Consider the following 17,949-nt stretch of genomic DNA (forward strand, 5'->3'; position numbering starts at 1 on the left):
TATCCACTAATGATTGAATTGTTTGTGCTTAAATTGAATTTGAATTAAACGATGTAAATAACAAACTGGAAATTTAGGTTTAAAAAGTTGATTCAGATTAGTTAATCAGACCATTTTGAATTGAGAGGAGTAAACTGTGTGTTAATGTAAAACTCATTAAATCAGAGCTTATTGCTGGTTGTTTCTGGGATGTAATTTGATGCAAGGTTTGTGAAGGTTTGTAGCTCAGGTTGAGGTTTAGGGTGTAGGTTTGCTCACTGAGCTGTAGGTTTGGTATCCAGACGTTTCATTACCTGGCTAGGTAACATCATCAGTGGTGACCTCCAAGTGAAGCAAAGCTGTTGTCTCCTGCTTTCTATTTATACGTTTGTCCTGGATGGGGTTCCTGGGGTTTGTGGTGATGTCATTTCCTGTCCTGTTCATTTTCTGAGGGGTTGGTAGATGGTATCTCGATCCATGTGTTTGTTTATGGCGTTGTGGTTGGAGTGCCAGACCTCTAGGAATTCTCTGGCATGTCTTCGCTTAGCCTGTCCCAGGATAGATGTGTTGTCCCAGTTGAAATGGTGGTTTTTTTTCTTCCGCGTGTAGGGCTACGAGGGAGAGAGGGTCGTGTCTTTTTGTGGCTAGCTGGTGTTCGTGTATCCTGGTGGCAAAGTTTCTTCCTGTTTGTCCTACGTAGTGTTTGTGGCAGCCCTTACATAGAATTTTGTAGATGACGTTGGTTTTGTCCATGGGTTGTACTTTTAAGTTTGTTAGTTTTTGTTTGAGAGTGTTGGCAGGAGCCAGGAGCCCCTCCCCCCCCCGCCGACCCATAGTCTCACTACCCAGAACATCAACTTACAGGCTGGCCAAAGGACTACAGCAAGACTGAAATACCTAGTAGAAGAGTCGCAGCACTCCATCCACTCCACCCAGGAATTCCTAATAATCAACAACACCAAAATAGAGGAAGATGAAACAACGATCTCTTTCGATGTAACAGCACTGTTCACCTCCATCAACATCGACCTGGGAAAGGAAACACTTACCACACTTTGAGAGGAGACCATCTCACATACCCCAACCACCATCAATCACATTACCAACGAAAACATCATGAAGATAGTGGACCTGTGTCTCACCACCCACTTCATCTTCAACAACATAATCTACAAACAAACCAACGGCACACCCATGGGATCTCCACTGTCAGGATTCATGGCAGAAGCAGTAATGCAAAGACTAGAACAAACAGCTCTACCAACATCATCAACAGCACCCTCACAGGCATAAATTTCACCAAGGAGGAAGAAACCGAAAACAAACTCTCATTCCTGGACGTCACAGTCGAAAGAAAGGACAATGGAGAAGTACAAACCTGCTATACAGAAAACCGAAAACACTGACCAAATACTTAACTACACCAGCAACCATCCCAACACACACAAACGAACCTGTATTAGAACACTCTTCCAATGAGCCACCACACACTGCAGCACAGACCAACTTTGGAAAACAGAGGAGAACCACCTATACAATGTATTCAAGAAGAACAGATACTCAAAAAAACACAGTCCGCAGATTCCTCAGGAACAAACCACGACAAGCAGACCAAACACAGCCAGAAACCCTAACCACCTTACCATACATCAAAGAAGTTTCAGCAATGACATCCAGACTACTAAGATTCCTTGGAATCCTAGTAGCACACAAACCCACCAACACACTCAAACAAAAACTAACAAACTTAAAAGATCCAGTACAACCCATGGACAAAACCAAAGTCATCTACAAAATTCCATGCAAGGACAGCCACAAACACTACGTAGGACAAACAGGAAGAAAGTTAGCCACCAGGATACGTGAACACCAGCTAGCCACAGAAAGACACTACCCTCTCTCCCTCGTAGCCCTACACACGGATGGAAAAAAACCCACCATTTCGACTGGGACAACCCATCTATCCTGGGACAGGCTAAGCAAAGACATTCCAGGGAATTCCTAGAGGCTTTGCACTCCAACAACGCCATAAATAAACACACAGATCTAGATACCATCTATCAACCCCTCAGAAAACGAACAGGAAATGAAATCACCACAAACCCCAGGAACCCCATCCAGGAGAAAGATATAAATAGAAAGCAGGAGAAACAGCTTCGCTTCACTTGGAGGTCGCCACTGATGATGTTACCTAGCCAGGTAATGAAACGTCTGGATATCAAACCTACAGCTCAGCGAGCAAACCTCCACCCTAAATATAATTTGATGTTGGTGATAAGGCATCAAGGATTCTCAGTAGTGACATAACTGCTGCTCAATTGACTTTACATGTTTAGAGCCTGTAATGTAGAATGTACATGTGTAGTCCTCTTATTGTATTTTTAATACGAGGGGAAAGAGATGATAATGCATGGATTTATTTCTTGCATTGAAATTTTCCAAACATCGAGGTTGCTGGGTAAAGCGGCTTTCCCAGTTTGAGCTGTACAGTGGTGTAATACAAGCCCAGGTAGTTCAAATTTACTACTAAGCACTGCAGTGTTTGAAACAGTATAGTTAATTATTTAAAGTGCATGGGTCATTATATGATTAAACAACTTGGAAGCAACTATTTTCTGGAATAACTGCTAAGCAGTGATTCTCAATGAATGATTTTTTATGACTCAGTCAGTTGGCTGTGTTTTTGATGCACCTTTTGCCAGTGGTAATATGTAAGTAGATATGGTGAGTAGTTTGTTGCACAGAGATGTTCTTTGAAGGAAAGTTCAGCAAATATGCTAGAAAACTAGTGGATAGGTAAATAATTCAGGAATTAGAACTAAACAAAGGAAATAGTTAATTTGCGGGTTTAAAACCAGAGTATCCTTGACCTTTCTTTTGAAGTGTACTGACAAAATAAAAACTGTTTCAAAGTTGTCAGGACCAGTTGAGTTCTTAAATCCAATCTCAAATTAATTAACATGTCTAAATGTTTAGCTTGCAAATTGGTAAATTTATGGAATTCCAGTCAAATGAAACATTCTTGTTTCTAAAAATGTTTTTGGATTTTATTTTATTGGGAAGATGTCTTTTTATTTAGTTTTTTTTTGCTTGGTTCAACCAAATTAATTGTTTTCATTTAGTCAAAATAGGGGCTATATAGCACACAGGATTCGTAAGAGGAAAGGAATTGCAGGCATGTTGAATCTCGTCATTAATTGCCAAGCATGATCAGGCTGAGCTAACAGCAAGCGATTTCAATTCACATTTTTCCTGATGTTCTGTCGAGCTGACTCTTTGTAATTTTGATGGATCAGTTGAACCTGAAAACTGGGAATCCTAATTATTCCTTTATGTCTAGGTGCATTTTCTTGAAATGTAAATGTTTGCCCTTGCCTTTATTTCACATCTGAGTTACACACGACTGGCTGTTAACATATCCAAGCATTGCTGATCTGTAATTCTGTGGAAACAATTCCATTAATTTGCCTGAAGCACTGCCTGTTTTAGAAGACCTCTATAAATAGGTTTGCTTCAAATGTGCAATCCTAACACCACTCCGAGCTGATCCATGTTGTGGGGAAATATCTTGCATTATGACTCATTACAAACACTGTTCATTTGTTATATGTTTTGTTGAGTTGATGTTCATACTACCAATCATTCTATTTACATTAATATCTATTTTGATTTTCAAGAGCACATTTACTTTCCACAAGTTTTGTATTCTTATGTACCGCATCTGTTAGCAAAGTTATCATTTTTGCAAGTCAGAGGCCAACTAGAGAAACAACAAAAAGGTAGATAGTTGATTAGGAATAAGCCCATGGAATGGTAACAGTCATGGTGTAAATGTTCTGTTTCAAAATGGAATGCTCACATACTGACTGAGATATGTGTGAAGCAATAACTTCTTTGTAAGTGTTGAATATCAAATTTTTTTTGGCCATGGGTAACTACTTCAGCAAGTCACAGTTAGGCTGTCCTGTAGCCCAGGTTCATCACTGCTCAGATTACCATTTAATTCACTGAGTTCATGATCGATGTAGATGCTTTGCATTTTACTGCATATGATATTTATGTACTAAATATAAGTAATATTTCTTTTGCTCCCTATTGAAAAACTTTAAGAGCAATACTGTGAAATTTGAAGACTGAATTGCAAATGATTTGTTTATAAATTTGTTTAAAATAGATTGTGAAAAGGCATTATTAAGACTTGTTAAAATTCTCAACTGGGTTTTGGATATTGTTTTGATGAGAAGTGTATCACAGAGCAGTTGGGCTATGTTTTATAAAACATGGCCTGTTAAGCCAGGTATTTAGTATCAGAAATGTGTGTTGAAACTTCTAACTTTGGGGCCCAGAGAACCCTCTCAATTTGTTGTTTTTTGGGGGAGTGTAGTGTAGAAAGAATTAGAGATAAAAGAAAAAAACGTAGGCTGACATTTTGTGGGGACCATTCATCAGAAGTCTAATTGCAGGCCCGTAAGGGTGAATCCAGTCTTCATGGTATTGTAGAGATGCTCCTCATTGTTGAATATCAGCAACTGCAAGGTAGAATGAGAGAAGAATCACTTTACTGATGTATTTCAGTTTTAAATTTATGGACTGGTGAAAAAGTGAAAGTCCTTACTTGGGCCATCTTGCTGCACATCAGTGGAGGCATGATAAACATGTGGGTGATTAGAAAAATAAATTGTGTAGCAGAGCATTTTAAATACCCTTGGAAATGAATAGTAATTGGGTACATCGTGGAGTTTACACTGAAGGTTCAAGTCTGTGAGTAACTGAATTTATCTGTGTTGATTGTGATCTTAAATTTGGAAACCATTGTGCATGGAAACAGGAGCGTGTATCTTGAGACCTTATGGTCTTGTCTCCTGTAGAGCGAGAGCAATAGTGATGATGCTGGTGAGGGTGAATACGTGAATCTGTATTCGTCCAACCACACCAATGGAGACCTCTCTCACCCAGAAGCAGTAAGTAGCTTCACAAGCATGTTGCGTAATTGCTGCTTGGCTGTAGAGGAAAGCATGCTAGGAATGGTCTTTTATTGTGCTTCTCATATCATTGTGCTGTGCCATTCATCAGTAAAAATTAACACCCCAACCAGTGACCCATTCTTCTTTTTGATTTTCTCCATCTTAACTGGTATCTCATGAAAACTTTGAGACAAAAAAACCAAGCAGGTGCAGATGCTGGAAATCAGAAACAAAAGCAGAAATTGCTGGGAAAAACCCAGCAGTTCTGGCAGCATCTGCGAAGAGAAAGCAAAGTTAATGTTTCCAGTTCAATAACCCTCCTTCAGAACCTGAAGGATCCCTGAACCCAAAACATTTACTCTGCTTTCTCTCTACAGATGATGTCAGAACTGCTGAGTTTTTCCAGCAATTGCTGCTTTTGTCACATGAAAAATTTGTCTGGTATCTCCAGTGCAGTTAGAAAGTTTAGTTGTCACCCATGGTCAAGAAGATACGCTTTTTTTCCCAGATTACTTTTAGTTTGAGTTATAATGGATGATATCTATAAACTAACAGTTGGCATTTGAAGCAAACATGGGCCAATTTCTAACTGATATGTAGCATTTTATGAACAGACCAGTGTAGTACCCTTTTAAGATCGCCTGCATGTGTGATTCACTGCTCCATCCTGCAATAGTCTGCAACCTGAAAGCATTACTAAAAAATGCAGCACGGCACAACACTTCAATGCAATATCATAGATAGGATCACACAGCATCATCCAACCTTTAATTTCTGGTCCAAAAAAATTTTCAATGGGCTCACATCAACCATGATGACATAACATTATCTCGACATCTAGACTAGCATTATTACATCTAACATTTGAATTTGAGGTGCATACAGGAGAAGTGTGATCAATTTCCATTTATTTGTTCTCCTGCTATGCATTGATCCAATTAATCTGAGAAGTGAATAGACGATTTCTACATTCCTACCCAACATTTCTAAAAGCAGGCCAACAATCTTGTTGCACGACTTACAACATTTACAGCAGAGAATAAAGCATATTCACTGCAAGGAACAATAAAACAATACCATCTTGTGTAACTGACTTGCTTTGCGTGCACACAATACAGAATTGATTCATGGTATTCTAGTCATGGATCAAACATATGGTCAATAAGTCTCTGGTTGTTGGTATTGATGGTATAGCTGCTTATAGATAATGAACCTTTAATATGCTACTTAATGCTACATACATAACTGCTTGCATGGAGAATGGCTATGATCATTGGACTGCTTTCTGTCATGGCCACAAATATGAAAATGGATTTGATTGGCTTTCTTCTCCAGTTTTTCTGCATGAGAATATATTGAAATATAGGGTTCTCAGTAATAGTAAGTGTGGAGCTAATGACTTATTAGTTGCACCAAATGAATAACCCGTGACAGAAATTTTTCTTATGTACATGCAACTATAGGCACTAATTGTTCAATTATGCCTATCATTGATTCTTTTGTATTGTGCACTACTTTAATCTTAAATGATGTTGCATAATACTTGTACACATTGAAAGCTAAGCACATATCCATTTAATTTGGTGTGATAATTGATTGGGTTGAACTGGGTCTGTTCTAACTCTGGACGCTCTATGGCAAACTAATCAATTTTTTGATTCCTTCTTATAATGGAAATATAATATGCCTTAATTGATGAAGCTGCTTACTAGGGGATAAAATACCCACTTTGTATTTTGAAGGAACAGCACTGATCTCTGTTTGGAGAATTTGCCAATAATTTAGTAATGCTAGGTATAAAATTTGCTGTCCTGAAAATTGTGTATATTATCCTCTATGTTACTGATTTGCCTATTTGACGGTGATTTTGTGATGTTTGGTAATTAGCAGCTACTCCACTAACTTTACAAAGCTAGTTTGGGTACTAAAATCTATTGCCACTCGAACTATGTTCTTGTGTTGACTAATATTTACCAAAAATGATTTTCTGCATATTTCTGATATACTTTGAATTACAGAGCCATGGAACAGTCTTCATTTAACAAATTTCTGCAGAGTTCACCATGTTACCTACTTAATTGATAATCCTATTTGTTGCAGGGAACCTTGACATCAACTATAAGATGTTGAGAAGTTCATATTATTAGTTTTCTTACTCAAATTGGAGAGAGGTTCTATGGTTCTGTATGTTTCTCAGGTTTGCAATAATTTGTATTGGATATTAGCAGAACGTCATTTTTGTATATTGTACAGTAGTCAACTGATAATAAAAGTTCATATTTCTTGTGAAGGAGAAATCTAGTGTTAGATAGTTATCGACCATTTTTATTCTCTTTTTCTGGCTATTCAGGAAATACCGATGTGTGCCGATGCTGTAAGTGATACCATTTTTAACATTTGGTTTAGATTACTGTAGTACAGATATACCCAGCAATTTCTAACAATTGTTTGGACAGTATAATCATCAGTAGACAATGCTTGGAAATGGCAGTACTTATGTTGTAGCATTGAAAAAATTGAAACAATTGCTGCTTGATTGTGAGCTAAGTGGTTTGCAATTTTCTTTAACATAGTTTGTTTTTCCCCACCTCAGGATTCTGTAGGGTCTCTGAGTGAACAAGAGATTCTTCATCATAACTGTCCAAAATCAGCTAACGAAAAGGAAAACCAAAATCAAGACAGAGATGACAGGTGAGTAACAACCTATATCCCTATTTCAAACTGTGGAAACCGCAGAGAGGCCATTCAACCTGTCGTGTCTGCTCCAATTGAACAAGCTGGTTGCCCATTCTAATCGCACAGACCAGCATCTGGTCCATAGTCTTGCAGCTTACAGACACTGCAGGTGCAGATCCATATTTGTTTCAAATGAGCTGAGGGTTTCACCTTAACCACAAATTGGACAGTGGATTCCAGACACCCGCCACTCTGGGTGAAGAGTTTACATTTCTCATGTCTCTTCTAATCCTTCTACCAATCAACTTAAATCTGTACTCCTAGTAATTGTCTTCTCTTCTAGGAGAAACAGGCCTTGATTGTACACTCCAACTAAATGACCTCTCAGCCTTCTCTGTTCTAAAGAAAATGACTATATCCAATCCCAATATTCCTTAAACCTGTATTAAACAGAGCATTCCATATTCCTCCTCCTTTTAATGCCTTCATTACCTGTCATGTCACATTCAGGAACCTATGAACATGCATGCCAAGGTGTCTCACTTGCTCTCCTCTTACATTTGTCATACATTCCTTTGCTTATTTTGCTCTCACCTCATGCATAACCTCTCCCTTCTCTGGGTTGAATTCCATTGCCATTTTTCTACCCATTCCAGCCAAATCATTAATATCTTCCTGCAGTCAACAGATATCCTTTTTACAATCAGTTACCTGGCCAGGACTTCTTTCCAATTATGCTTCCCACACTTCAGTTTAAATCATCAATATGTATCACCAGCAACAATGGATCCAAAACTGATAGCTGTGTAACGCTATTGGAAACCACTTTCCATTCATAAAATTATTCCTCGATCATTTCCCTTTATTTTCTGTCATTGAGTCAAGTTTGGATCCAACTCATTACATTCCCATGTATCCCATGAGCTTTTATTTTTCTTATCAATCTGCCATGTGGTATGTCACTTAAATGTCTAACTAAAATCCATATTGAATCTCCTTCACTATTCTCATAATCCTCCTCATTATTTACTATCAAAATTCAATTAAGTTAGTAGAGGTACAACCTTTCCTTAATAAAGCTAGTCTGGATAACTCAGATCTAGGCCATGCCCCTCCAAGTAACAGTTGATCCTAGCTCTAAATATTGATTCCTATAATTTGCCTGTAATGAGGTCAGGCTGGTATAATTAATTGATCTATCTCTTGCACCTTTTTTTGGATAATAGTACAATCCTCTAATAACTTTTCAATCCTCACTAGATACAGGCAAGATATCAAAAAATAACTTTGAACTAAATTCATTCTGAGTTATAATACTCACGTTTGATTATCTGCTGTCACTTGTGAGCACAATATATTTTGGTCCTTATACTGTAATAGGCATTTTTGACACGAAGGAGTTTTGTTGAAGTTTTATGAATAAAAGATGCTTTCATTCTGTTGGTGATTTGCTCACAGAAAAGTCCATTGGATCTGCCTTCTAATTCCAAAACGACTAAAGTTTACTATTTACTTCATTGTAAGTAGTATATTTCAAGATGTTAGCTTCATGCTAGTTTAAAATTCAGTGTGACAGTGAAGTTGACTTCATGTTGACATATATATTTACATGTATGAAACGAAAACAAGCATGAAAAAGAGATGGTGAGATATATAGACAGCTTTGGAAAGTAGGGCTTAAACAGCTGAAAGCTCTATGCAGGCTTTGGAAGCCACAGTTATAAGAAAATTTGGGCCAGATGGTGGGCAGATAGGTGCCAAATGAATGTGCGATATGGAGAAGTGAGAGGTCATACATTTTGCTAGCAAGAACATGAAGAGACAGTTTAGAAATGAACAGCATTACTCTAAAGGGTGTGCAGGAATAGAGACAACTGTGTATATCTATATAAGCCATTCAAGCTGTCAGGCCAAATGATGAGAGTAGTTAGTAAAGCATACAGTTTCTTAGGTAGGAGCAAATTGCTGCTGATGCTGGAATCTGTACTGAAAGCAAAAAAAGCTAGAAATCAGTGGGTCAGCCAGCACCCATATAGAGAAAGCAAGCTTACATGGAGTCTAGATGACTCTTCATCAAAGCTACACTCTGAACAGTCATCTCGACTCGAAGTTAGCTAGTGCTCTTTCCATGGATGTGGCCTGACCTGCTATGATTTCCAGCCTTTTTTACTTTAGGGCAATTTCTTTAGCTTTTTGTTAATAGATGCATAGAGTGCAAGAGCAAGGAGGTTATGCTGAACTTGAATCAGACATTTATTAGATCTCAGCTGGAATATTGTGTACACAATAACTCGCATTCTTTTTGAATTACAGTGAGTGTGGAAGACATCTATGAGAATGGTTCTTTGTGAGGAGGGAGTTTCAGTTATGAGGATAGATGCTTAAAGTTGAGACTGTTAGTTTTCTCCTCTCCAAGGAAAACAGATAAGATTTGACTAAAGTTTTTTTTTAAATCAGGAGGGTCTGGATAAAGTACACAGAGAAGCTATTCCCACTCGTAAAAGAATAGAGACTGAGAAGATGCAAATTTAAAGTTATTTGCAAAAGAAGGAAATGAAGTGTGAGGAAAAAGACTTTTGGCTTAGAGTGCATTGCCTGGAAGTATGGTAGAAGCAGGTTCAACCAAAGTATTCAGGGTAGCAACAATGTTCAGAGGTGTGAGGGGAAAAAAAACAGTATGGTGCTCATTTTAGAGAGTTGATGCACTTATGTTGGGCTAAATGGCCTTCTGCACTGTACCAACTCTGAGAATCTGTGAAGGAAGCCTTAGAGAAATATAATGAAGCTAGATCTCAGCAAAAAAATGAAGATTATAGTGTGATTGTCTGCTAGGATTGCAACAGAATGGATATGGAGAAACAAATGTGTCTGGAGGAGTGTACATCAGTGACTTTGATCACACTTGTCTTAATGCTGTTGCGGAGATTGAATGAGGTAGAAGAGACTGAAATTGGGAGCACTGGGAGAGTTGGGGGCTGAGGGCTGTCTGTTCAAGGAGCTATGGGGAGCAGCCAGTAGATGAGAGTGGTACATTTTGAGAAGAGAATCCAGTGGAATAAAACTGAACAGAAGACTATGAATTGAAACAATGGTAGTTGTATGACATTTAGGATTTAATTTTTTAGAAACTACAATTAAACCATACTATTTCCTCACTCCTCTTTGTTGCAGTTGAAAATGTAAAAACCTAGAGCTTTGTTTACAGTCCTTCTTTGTTTACAGTCTACTTGTGCATTGCTTGAGAAGATACTCGACTGACTTGTTTTCACCCACCAATTACAAACACTAACTCCATACAATTAATTGAGAATGACTTATTAGTTGAAAAATATCAAAAGTTCAAAGTTTTATATTTGTATTGTCTTCTTTCTAGACGAGGAGAAACTCCAAATTCACCAGATTTGGATCAAAGTGATGTAGCAGATGAATTATCACTCATTGATCATGAAGAGATTGTTGCTAGGTTAACGCTGAAACAGGAGGTAATGTATCCTTTAGCACAAAATGTGTTTACACTGAAGCACTGGTGCTGGACTAATTTGTTGATTTTCATTCCTTTAATACTAGTTCCCAGCAGAACAATATTTATCTGCAACGGAGCTGATCTCTCATTTCCTGTAAGATAACAATGCTAACATCTGTTGCTGTGTTAATACATGTGTTGTCATAAAACAATAAACTTTTGAAATTATCAAAAATATCTTTTCACAGTTGCCTATAGCACTGTAGCATTGGGTTTCAATAAGCAATAATCGTGCCTTGGTTAAACTTCGTCAGCTATAATACTACACTCTTGCAGCTCTCTAGCATTTGAAACAGCTACTGTAATTCTTCACATGATGTGTGATAAGTAAGTTTTTAAAGGACACTCGACTAACGTTTGCCACCTAACCATTAAAACCATTACAACTAACCAGGAGCTGATATTTAGTTAAAGTTTAAAGGTAAAGGATTTACTTGTAATAAAATAACAAAATTTGATTTTATCGTGCCTTTAACAAAGTAAAATGTCCCAATATCTTTCATGGGAACACTAGGAGGCAAAATTTGGCAGTATGCCACTCTAGGAGTTATTAAGAACAGCAGTAGGTCATTCAGACCTCCGGCTAACCTGTAACCTAATTCCATTTTATTTCCAATCCCTTTAATGCTATTGGTAACAAAAATCTTATCAGTTTTGAGATTTAACATTATGCATTATTAACAGGTTAGGCATACCTTTATGAAGGAACCACAATTCGGTATGCAGGCTCCTTAACTAGTAAAATAACTGGATATTTGTTTGTTATGGAGCAACTACTGCTGTTCTTTAGTATGGTTTGGATGTAAAGTCACAAGATTCTGTAGAAAATTGGTTGCAAAGAGGTCTCCATGTTGACTTTGAATGCTCTCAAGTAGCCAATATATTAAGTTTCAGCATTCGGTGTCTTGATGGTTCCTGTTTTCTCTGCCATGGTTTCCCCTGAGTGTCTTATCCATCTTCCCTGGAGCTGTGCACATGCAGTGTAGTTCTGAACTATGACTGATTTGGCGAGAGCTGTACTTGGTTCAAACAGTACATACCACTGAAACACAGTAGTGGTTATCACTACTGCCTCCCAGTAGTGCCAGGGATCTGATTGATTCCAGCCTTGGGCGATTGTGTGTGGAGTTTGCATGTTCTCCCCGTGTTTGTGTGGGTTTCTGCCGGGTGCTGTGGTTTCCTCCCACAATCCAAAGATGTAGGCTAGGTGGATTAGACACCGTAAATGTGAGGTTATGGGGATAGGGTGGGGGTGGTGAATTTGGATGGGATGTTTGTCGGAGGGTTGGTGCAGACTCAAAGGGCCAAATGACTTCTATCTGCACTATAGGGATTCTATGATTGTATGAAAATTCCATTCTCTGTTTGATTTTATATATAGTAACTTTGTACTTTGCCCAGTACACTGCAAACATATAGTAGCAGCATACATGAATATGAGAAGAAATCAAAAATACAGTAGGGTTTTTAATTCACTCAAGATATGGGCAAGCCAGCTAGGCGACCCATCCCTAATTACATGGGTGACCTATTAATGGTAATTAATTGTCAACCACATTGTTGTGGGTCTGATGTTACATGTAGGTTACGGATGGCAGTTTCCTTCCCTAACGGATGTTAGTAAACTGGATGGGCTTTTTCTGACAATTGACAGTGGTTTCATGATCATCATTGAAGTCCTAATTCCAGATTTTTATTGAATTCAATTTTCACCATTTGCCATGGCAGGGTTTGGACTTGGATTCCCAGAACCTTAAAAGTCTAGAGATTATATCACTAGACCATCACCTCTCCCTTGCTAGTCCCCCAACAAAATGTATACAAAGTAAGTAGTCCTATAACCTAGATGTCCATTTTTACTCACTTTTTCTGTTGAACAGCTGTCTCTGTGCAGCAGAGTAGTTTGCACCAATGTTATAGGGCTGTTTTGGTGCAGTGTTAGTGTTCCTGCATCTGAGCTAGTCAGTCTGGGTTCAAGTTCCACCTGCTGTAGCGGTGTTAAATAACCTCTCTGAACAGGTTGATTTCAAAATATCTGCAGCACTGTTGTTTGGATGGAGACTGAATGTTTAATTAAATAGCTGAACATCCATTAGAATGAGTAAATTGCAGTCATTGAGAACATAGTAATCTGCCTTTTTTCTCTTGAAGGGTAGTGACTGTTCATTTCCAACCTTTTCTCTTTGTTTTCAATTTTTGAGTAATGTACTCTGCTTGCTTTTGGATAATTTGTTGTATGAAACTTGTTAGACCTCAGCTGGAGTATGGCGTACAGTTGTGGTTGCCACATTGTGGACAAAACACAGAAATGATTCAACACAATGGTTCCAGAAATGAGAAATTTCAGTTACAAGGATAGATTGAAGAAGTTGTCACTGTTTTCCTTGCAGACAAGAAGGCTGAAAGGGATTTGAAACAGGATTTTCTAAGTCATGAATAGGCTAGATAGAGTAGACTGCAAGAAAAAAAGTCTCATGGCGAATAGTTAGTGTATGGAATGTGCTGTCTGCAACTATAGTGGTGGTAGGTCCAATTGGGACATTAGATGATCATTCAGATAGTAATAGTGTGCAAGCTGTGGGAGGGGTATCAAGCAAGGGATTAGCACTAGTTCATAATACTTTTTGTAGAACTAGTGCAGCCATAATAGGTTGAATGGCCGCTTGCATCATAATAATTCTGAGAGATTATGCCTGTCTTTATATTCTTTTCTGGGAAGTAAGAGCCACAACTCTGTGCCCTCTCTGTGAAGGCTTGAATTAGGTCAGCTGAAGTCTGAACAGCTCATTGGTCATCTTAGTTTACTTACTCAAAATATTGCATCTAGTATTGCTCTAGATTTACCCAGATATAGCTGATCCCAATCTACTTTGACCAGATCCTGCATTTTTAAATAAAATTTACTGTCCCCTTTTCCATAACACTTTTTTTCTCAAACTATCTTTTTTCTTTTCCATAACAAACTTAATGTACAGTGTTGTAGTCACAATCACAAAAATGCTATCCCACTGCCACCTCAACCGCTAATCCACAAAATTAAGTTCAGCACTGCACCATCTCTTGAATGACCTTCTGTATTTAAAAGGTCTCCTGAATATATTTTAAGAAATCTATTCCTCTGAATTCTTCACAAAATGACCACCTCAATTAATGTTGGAGAAGTTGAAATCCTCTAATAAATTACTCAATTGTTTTCACGCACCTCAGTGAATTGTCTACATAGTTGTGCCTCTACTGCCAGCTGACGTTTGTTTGTTTGGGGATCTATAACCCCAAGAGTATGTCTGCCACCTTTTCATACTTAAGCTGCACTCGTAAGGTCCTTCCAAGCCATCATCTTTCCTTATGACAGTAGCTGATATCTTTATCAATAGTGTGACACCACATCCTGTTTTACACTTTTCCACTGTCCTGCCTGAAGATCCTAAACCCCAGATTGTTGAATAGTGAGCCATACATCTGTGATTGCAATGATATTGTACTTGCACATTTTAACCCATGTACTTAATTTATCTGACTTAATACTTGGAGAGTAAGATTAGGGCCAATCAAGGATAGTGTTGGGAAGTTGTGTGTGGTCAGAGGAGATAGGGGAAGCACTAAATGAATAATTTTCAATAGGATTCATTCTAGAAAATGACAATGTTGTCAAGGAGATTACTGAAATACAGGCTACTAGACTAGGTGTGATTGAGGTTCACAAGGAGGAGGTATTAGAAATCCTGCAGAGTGTGAAAATAGCTAAGTCCCCGGGCCGGATAGGATTTATCCTAGGATCCTCTGGGAAGCCACGGAGGAGATTGCCGATCCTTTGCGCATTGATCTTTAAATCGCCATTGTCTACAGGAATAGTGCCAGAAGACTGGTGGTTAGCAAATGTAGTTCCCCTGTTCAAGAAGGGGAGTGGAGGGATCTAAGATGGCAGCAATCTGAGAAGATCACACTGCAGAGCTTTGCATCGCAGCAGGAGCAGGACAGTCCTTTAACCCACCCAACCCAGGTCATCAGGATTTCTTGGGCGTTGAAAAGATTGTGGAGCCCCAAGAAACATTTAAAAATCAACTTGCCTGTATTTTCAGCTGTCCAGAAATACCTAAAAAGGAAGGAGGAGCATCTGAGGCCGGGCCTGCAGCAGCCACTGAGCAGATTACTCTCCAGGACCTGGTGAACCAGCTCTCGAAATCTCACGAGATGTTGGGGAAACAGATTGAAGAGAAGCTGGCTCCAGTCTCTCTCATGCTGCAGGAGCATGAGCAGCAGCTGGGAGACCTGGAGAAGAGGACGGATGAGGTGGAGCACAGGGTCACATTGGTGGAAGCTGATGCCAGTTCATTCAAGGAAGAGATCCAAGCCCTGAAGACACAGGTTCGTAATTTGCATGACCAAATGGATGATCTTGAAAACGGACAGGAGAAAAATCATTCGGATCATTGGTCTGCCTGAGGATAAGGAAGGTGAGCAGCCTGCAGAATTTATTGAAGATTGGCTTCCAAACTTCCTTGACTTGGAGACTGGCATGAGAGGATTGAAGATAGAGAGGGCTCACCAGGTCACAGCACGGAGGTCGGGTCTGGGTCAATACCCTCGTCCTTTCCTGGTGCGGTTCCATCATTACCGAGATAAGGAGAGAGTCATGGAGGCTTCCAGACTCCAGGGGAAGGATCCTAAGGCCCTAATTTACAAGAGGTCTAAGATCATGTTTTTTCAGGACTTTTCAGCGACAGTGATCCAGAAACGAAAATCGTATGATGGTGTCAAGAGAAGATTGAAGGAGTTTGGGATTCATTACTCCCTGAGATATCCGGCAGTGCTTCGGATCACCTTAGCTGGATCCATGCATCTCTTTGACACTTCGGAGAAGGGAAGAGACTTTGTGGACAAACTAACCTAAGTTAAACAATTGAAGTACATATAAATATTGTTGCTTGGCTATGCGTTTATCATTCTGTAAAAGAAATGGAGTAAATTCGGTTGGAGCTTTGTTTTTCCCCTTTATTTTTCCTCTATTGATAATAATTTGGTTCAAACTATGTCTGGCAGTGGCTAAGATGTACACTTTAAATTTCTAAATTAAGTTATACCAAAGGATGGGTGGGGTATTTATTCCCCTTTTTTTTGTATAAAAGAATTTTTTTATTCATATTGATATTCTGTGGGGTGTTTATTCTTTTTAGCTTGTGCTTGCGATGCGGCTCCAGCTGGGAGAAGTGAAGGTGGTTGAGATGGTTAGATGCCTATTTATGGGCAGTTCGGGACAGTAGTTGCCCCCTCCGGACAGGGAGTGAGTTCCCCTACTCAGCGCTATTGGTGCTTTATATGTTGGTTTGTTTTCTGGTTTTTGTTGTTTTTTATTTTTAATAATTTTGTATGTTTGTTAAATCTAGTGGTTTTAGTTTATGTACTTTTTATATTTGGTGGACCATGCAACACTCAGACACAGCAATTTGTGGTTTGGGTTCCTCCTCTCTGGAATTTAAATGTAAGTGCAAAAGATTATGGCTAATGATTTGATTAAATGGTGTACCTGGAATATCAAGGGAAGTCACTCACCAATTAAGAGGAAGAAGGTACTCTTGAGTCTTAGAAAGGAGAAGATGGATATTGCTTTGTTACAGGCAACACATTTGGATGACCAGGAGCATCTGAAATTACAGCAGAATGGCTTTGACAGAGTTTATTTTTCATCATTTAATACCAGAAGTAGGGGAGTGGCTACATTGGTAAGGAAAAATCTCTCATTTAAATTGTTGGAATATGTTAAAGACACATGTGGGAGGTTTGTAATTCTTAAATTTTTTTTAGAGGTCTGAAGCTCCTGGGTTTGACTCCCGAACAACAGTCCTTTCTCAATGCCCCATTATCAAAGCAAGAAGTGCAGGAAGCTGTGAGGCAGCTTCAGAGTGGAAAGGTGCCCAGTCCTGATGGGCTTCCCAGTGAATTCTATAAGGAATTTATAAGTATACTGTCAGGCCCGATGCTGAATATGTTTAATGATTCATACAGTCATGTTCCTCTCCCACCATCTCTGAGAGAGGTCAATTTTTCACTTATCCTTAAAGAGAAGGATCCGGAAGACTGTGCTTCACCCAGGCCCATCTCACTCTTAAATGTGGACTTTAAGATCCTCTCTAAGGCTCTTGCATTAAGGCAGGAGACTGTGTTACTCTCTATTATTAAAGAGGATCAGACGGGCTTCATAAAGGGTCGCAGATCCTCCAATAACATTAGGAGGCTGCTTAAGGTAATTCAAACATGCCAACAGCAGTCAATACAGGAATTGGTGATTTTTTTTAGATGCAGAGAAGGCATTTGACCGAGTTGAGTGGCTGTACGTTTTCTATTCTCTAGACCGGTTTGGTCTGGGCGAAGTTTTCAAAAGATGGGTAAAGGTTCTCTACAGTGTACCTCTCACTGCGGTCATTACCAATGGGGTACGATCAAGCAATTTTAATATTTCTAGGGGCAGCCGGCAGGCCTGTCCCCTTTCACCATTACTTTTTACATTAGTGATTGAACCGTTGGGGATCTCAATATATCAGCTCCAGAAGTGGGGTCAAAATTACATAAGATCTCACTGTATGCAGATGATGTTCTAATTTTCTTGACAAATCCAGGAGTCTCAGTGCCTTGCCTGATACAATGCATTCACACGTTTGACGCTTTTTCAGGGTATAAGATTAATTTTGCTAAATCAGAGGCTATGCCTATGGATGGTCTTATGAAAGAGTTGGCTCTTGAGAGTGACTATAGATTCCCATTTAGGTGGTCACGGGGGTTTTGTGTATTTGGGCATATTCATTACTCCAG

At 39.0% G+C, this 17,949-nt stretch overlaps 1 protein-coding gene across 1 annotated transcript in view; it reads left to right on the plus strand.

Annotated features, from left to right (window-relative positions):
• Nucleotides 1-17,949, plus strand: part of rapgef1a (Rap guanine nucleotide exchange factor (GEF) 1a) — a 230,935-nt gene that overhangs the window by 184,012 nt on the left and 28,974 nt on the right. The window contains exons 12-15 of the mRNA XM_060841479.1: nucleotides 4,848-4,940; nucleotides 7,294-7,317; nucleotides 7,537-7,634; nucleotides 10,993-11,101. Of these exons, the coding sequence (XP_060697462.1) occupies nucleotides 4,848-4,940; nucleotides 7,294-7,317; nucleotides 7,537-7,634; nucleotides 10,993-11,101 (324 nt within the window). The remainder of the gene's footprint in view (nucleotides 1-4,847; nucleotides 4,941-7,293; nucleotides 7,318-7,536; nucleotides 7,635-10,992; nucleotides 11,102-17,949) is intronic.

The sequence above is a fragment of the Hemiscyllium ocellatum genome, chromosome 21 (assembly GCF_020745735.1).
Source record: "Hemiscyllium ocellatum isolate sHemOce1 chromosome 21, sHemOce1.pat.X.cur, whole genome shotgun sequence".
In the NCBI taxonomy this organism is placed as follows: domain Eukaryota; kingdom Metazoa; phylum Chordata; class Chondrichthyes; order Orectolobiformes; family Hemiscylliidae; genus Hemiscyllium; species Hemiscyllium ocellatum.